We start from the raw sequence: 5,491 nt of genomic DNA on the forward strand, positions 1-5,491 counted from the left end.
TAAATTGGATGCTTATCTTGCAGGGATCCTATGACCCCAGCTGACTTCCTGCCCTTTGGGCAGGGGACTGGACTCAATGATCTCCCGAGGTCCCTTCCAGCCCTGATGTCTATGAAATCTATGAAATTGATTTTTTTCATAGGATTTTAGCTATTAAAATCTACAGTATCTTAAAGTGTAAATATAATTGTGAACTTGTAAATTAATTTGGAAGATTATATTCTATAGGAACAGCTATATGAAATTAGAATTGATGTATGTGACAGTGATCAGAACATGACAAATTGCACTGTAATATCTGATGGATTAAATTTGTAAAGGAATGCATTGCCTCCTGTTAATATGCATCTCCAATGCATATTATAGAGCAATAATCACATGAGCAATTGTGGGGATACCAGCAAGTAAGCAGAGGTAATGAAAAGTGGCTTGTCTCACCTGAACTGAGACAGCAATGATATGAGGGCACGTGGCTTTAAGCATGTGGTAGTTATAGGTATGCATATGCCTATACTATACAGTATGTTTAGGAACTTCCTATGTCAGGTATATTTAAAAAGAACTCACCAGGAACTGTAGAATAACTAGCATATATTTTTAGATGTAATAACTTATTTTACTAAAATAGAAGCCAGCAGAATGCTCTTCTAATTGAATGACCTGACCATGTCACACTTTTTAGGTGCTTTAGAAAAACAAGGTAGTTTCATGATTTACTTCACATGTAAACATGTTTTAAATTACTTTCCAGCTTCCTCAAGATGCTGTGACTTGTACTCATGGAAGAAATGCAACATGAACTATAAAATGACAAGAATTGCAAAAATCCAATAATTTAAGTCTGCCAATTTTACTAAAAACCACTGCTTTGCAAAGTTAAAGCCACAGAAGGGGAAGGCATACCATTATTGCAACAGTACAGATTTAGGGCTGGCAGAGAATGCAGTAGGAACAGAATTGTGTTGCCAGAGCACTGTGGCAGAGATTAGGCATCTATCAAACCCAAAGTAATAAGTGTAATATTAGAATTTGAAGAAAAGCAGGACAATCTAGGAGTTTCCACAATGAACTGGACTGGAGAGAAACCAGGTTAGGCCTCCAAAACACACTTTATTGGCTATGAAAGAGTTACCAACTAATGCAGCAACATCAACGTTTGTTTCAGTAATGACAGGGTTACAGTTTCACTATGCAAAGATTTCCATGTAATCCTTTTTACCCTGAAAGCACAGGTATTTGTGCAGCTACAAGTTGTGAAAATAAAGGATCTCTCTTTTTTTTTATGGGGCCCATTCCCTTCTTGAGAATGCAAAATTCCTGCTTATGCCTATGTGAGCTCTATGTACAGATCAAGGGGACAGATCTCAGTAATTCCTGAATTTATGTTTAACCTCAAGGTGCTCCGGAGAACTAGCACAATGACAAAACTAGAACCCACCCAGACAAGGAAAATGAAGCATTACAAATCATCCTCTAGCTTTAGCCAATCAACTAAGTAGTCACAAAAAGTTGTTGTTGTTATTATTATTATTATATGGCCCATGTTGTCCCTGCATTGGCTCCCAGGTACTTTCAGGCTTCAGGCTGACTCTCCTTGTGCTTATTTCTTCCTCATATGAAATGGAGTCTTTTTCCAGCTTAAAGTTTTCCAGGACCACATAGGTATTGGTGTAAAAGGGAACCGGCTCTTCCCATTCCTCCCTGAGATTTGTTGGCTTTTACCTGCTGCTGAGCCCACTGGCAGCTAGCACAAGGTACACAGTGTTAATTCTGGCCTGTCTGTCCCAGTTAGCCTCACCTTCATCCCTTCCCTCATGCAGTCTTACATTTTCCCAAGCAATTCCCCCTCTGGTTCCAGGTCTCTGTTGCAGTTGGGCACATATGAAAGAAGTGCCAGGTCTTGAAAAACTCCAGGTAGATGAAATCTGAGCTTTGAAGGAATCAATGGTAATTTTGCTATCGACTCCCAATGGGCTAAAGATATAGCCAGCACTGCTTTGGATCCCCTTGTTCCCACTGTAGTGCTTTAGCCTGATGGTGAAAGGTAAGGCCTGGAGTCATACCATGACTTTCCTTGTTTCACTTTATCTCATCTAAACCCTCTCTTTGCCTTTACCTCAGCTACTATCCGATCACTTTTGGATAGATCTATGTATTTGTACTCAGCAGTATTAAGATGGAAGCACAACTGGCTTTACAAATATGGAACAACAGCTGGGGGCTATGTTGATGTGTCCTCTGTGAATATGCTGCAGAAGCAAGGCTTTTATTGTGAACACAAGAGGAAGACTCAGCAAAAACATAGTTATACAGGGACAGTGTACTTGATGCCTAATCTTTTGGGCATAGTTAAAAAAGGCAGCATAATATTATTAGTTCACATCCTATACCTAGACATTCTCTGCCTTTTATATATAGGCTTGAAAAAAGCGAGCTAGGAACCTAACCTCAGCTTAGATATAGCTAGATTGCAGTAGTGTGGTACTGGAACTGAGATTCTTAGTAGGGCATGACTTCAATGTTTGGAAAAAGTGTGACATCAGCTATAAGGTCTGTGGATATTTTGACTCCTGGACCCAATCTGATTGTACCATTTGGAGGGACTGGCAGCTGGATGTCCCAAACACACAACTAAAGGCAGAAAATTAATGTTTAGTATAAATTTTGCTTACAACTTTCTTTAACCATTATTTTTTCTCTGTTTAATGGTAGCAAAAGATTCGTAGGAAACAATGAAATTAATAGAGTACAGTACACATGTTTTGCAGTATAATATGTTATCAACATAAAGTGATACAAGTAAAGCCACAGAGCTTTTAGGTACTAGTATTGCAATATTGGAAGTGAAATCAGAGCTAGGAAAATGTGTAAGAACAATTCAAAAATTAAAATACAAATACATTTAAAACTGGCATTTGATTATCTTCCAGGAGTCAGCAATTGAGTTGATATTTGCTGCTTTCTTCACCACTGCTAGTGCCAGCACTTCCCTGATCCTTCTGCTACTCAAGCACCCCTCAGCAACAGAAAAAATAAGACAGGAATTGGTGGACTGTGGGTTGTCTAGGCAGTGTCATTGCTATTCACCTGTAATCTCCCAAAATAATAATCCCTACCTTGAACCTTGCCAAACAACACTGATAATCCATGAGAAAGAAAGGAAGCCTAATGACTGTCAGCAGCATCGCCTCTTCACAACGGAAGGAACCCAGAAAAATGGTAACCTGCAACCAGACCTGAAGGCAAAGGAGATAGAGGATGGCTCCTCTCTGCAGCCCCTGCTTCTTGAGGAGTCCAGCCTCACCAAAACGACACAAAAAGCAATGTGTTTGAATACAGACTCCCCTTATGCAGACCACCAGCCAGGGAAAGGTGGCCAGCTGCCCAACAGGCTCCAGCTGCCCACAGGTCCTGTGATGCCAGGGCCTGAGTGTGATTGTCAGCCTTATATGAACTTGGAGAAATTGAGCCGCCTGCGCTACTTGGACTGTGTGATTAAGGAGGTTCTCCGATTGCTACCCCCTGTCTCTGGAGGCTACAGAACTGCGCTACAGACCTTTGAGCTGGATGTAAGTGATTAGTATGCTTGCAAGCATCTGAGGACCTACATTTATCTTTGATTCAAATGGCTATTTCTTCATGTATTTGGCTCTGTACGTGCAGTTGTGCAGCTGTTCCATCAAATTGTTTTTCTTCTCCAGTGACCTTTGGATGTTTAAAAAATCTGGTTTACTAGCTGAGGAAGTGGTGACTATTCAGACATTTCCCTATCCATAGCAGGGCTGTCTAACTTCCCTGTGGCTGGGGGCTGCACATGGTGCTGACATGTGCCAGTCATATGTTGCAGGGGCAGGTCCCTGAAATCCATGGTGGTTATGGGAGAGATGCATGTGGCTTGTGGGCCACCAGGTGAACAGCCCTGTTCTATATGGCAAGCTTGCTTTTAAGTGTGAAACTCCTGCTACAATGAAAGATCAGGCAACCAATGCACAGGAAATCAGTGCTATATCAGAATTTGCAATGTATGTAAAGATAAAGGGGAATGTTATCCCCAAGAAATGGGCCTTCATAAGCACAGGAAACTGAGGTCACCAATTTGATCTTGACATGATTTTTTTCTGAAGTCATTTGCTTGTATGGGGCCCAGATGTATACTGGGCCTCTTTCTGATTATCAGGTAACCTTGTTTTTTACACTAAGTTGGCACCAGGGTAATGTAACAATTAACATTTCAGCTCAAATTTAAGAAACTGCAGCAACTATATAAGGGTAACATCACACAGCAGGACTGGGGGGCTGGCACTAAGCATCTCCTAAGTAAATATTCTTAGGCATGTAGCCTAATACTGTAATGAACAGTTGACATTTATACCAATGTAAGTTACCCTGGTGTACTGAGTGGACAGACGGCCTCTCCTGAGGTAAGTGATTGCAATAGGTGATACTGCAGCTTGGCTCCACCAGATGGCAGGGGCGCTGATACCAGCCTGATTGCACTGAACAAGGGTTACTCTGGGATAGAGTGTTCAGAGCCATGGGCACACGACATGTAGACACAGGGTTAGAAGGGATTGCAGGAGGCCATGTACTTCAGTCCCCTACTGAAGACAGGATCATCCCTGTCTGAACAATCCCAGGGACTTACTCCTGGCTTTCCAAGGAGCACCTTTATCCTGTTGACTGACACTAGTGTGGGCTGGCCAGGGCATGTGAACTCCATGTTTACCCTGGAATAACACTAGGTTATACTGCTGTAAATGCCCGTGGGTCCCTGTGTCAGAAGTACGGGGGTACATAGGGGCTGCAGGCTATAGCCCTGTGCGGTTCTGGCTGGGGGCAGGAGTCCTGCCCAGATCACTAGGACTCCTGGCGATGTGCCAGGTGAGGGGCAGTGGGAATAGCTGGAAGTTATTGCGCTTTCTAAGGGGCTGCCCAAGCGACCTCTGGAGGGTGGTCCGGTTGGCCCCGAGGGAGGGATGTGTGTAAAATTAAACCCGAGCCAGGCAAGGGGGCTGGAGCCGCCGGGACCTGAGCCCTGGGGCAGGGCAGCGGGCCCCCTGCGCCACGTGCCCGACGGCTGAGGCCGCTCTTGCCTCCCCTGCAGGGCTACCAGATCCCCAAGGGCTGGAGCGTGATGTACAGCATCCGGGACACGCACGAGACGGCGGCCGTGTACCAGAGCCCGCCCGACGCCTTCGACCCGGACCGCTTCGCCTCGGCCCGGCAGGACGAGGGCCCGGCGGCGGGGCGCTTCCACTACATCCCCTTCGGCGGCGGCGTGCGGAGCTGCATCGGCAAGGAGCTGGCGCAGGCCATCCTCAAGCTGCTGGCCGTCGAGCTGGTCAGCACGGCGCGCTGGGAGCTGGCCACGCCCGGCTTCCCGGAGATGCAGACCGTGCCCATCTTGCACCCCGTGGACGGGCTGCAGCTCTACTTCCGCCCCTTGCGGCCCGGGGCCCGCCACGCCTGAGGCGGCCCCCGCCGGCCCGTG

General features: G+C 45.4%; 1 protein-coding gene across 1 annotated transcript in view; it reads left to right on the forward strand.

Moving 5' to 3' along the window:
* The window catches only part of LOC109323850 (cytochrome P450 26C1), an 11,789-nt gene extending 6,319 nt beyond the window's left edge, over window positions 1-5,470 (forward strand). Inside the window, exons 4-5 of the mRNA XM_019555518.1 lie at window positions 2,931-3,569; window positions 5,105-5,470. Coding sequence (XP_019411063.1) covers window positions 2,931-3,569; window positions 5,105-5,470 — 1,005 coding nt within the window. The remainder of the gene's footprint in view (window positions 1-2,930; window positions 3,570-5,104) is intronic.
* The last annotated feature ends 21 nt before the right edge of the window (window positions 5,471-5,491 follow it).

Source organism: Crocodylus porosus, unplaced genomic scaffold, assembly GCF_001723895.1.
Source record: "Crocodylus porosus isolate Cpor-Errol unplaced genomic scaffold, CroPor_comp1, whole genome shotgun sequence".
NCBI classification, from domain to species: domain Eukaryota; kingdom Metazoa; phylum Chordata; order Crocodylia; family Crocodylidae; genus Crocodylus; species Crocodylus porosus.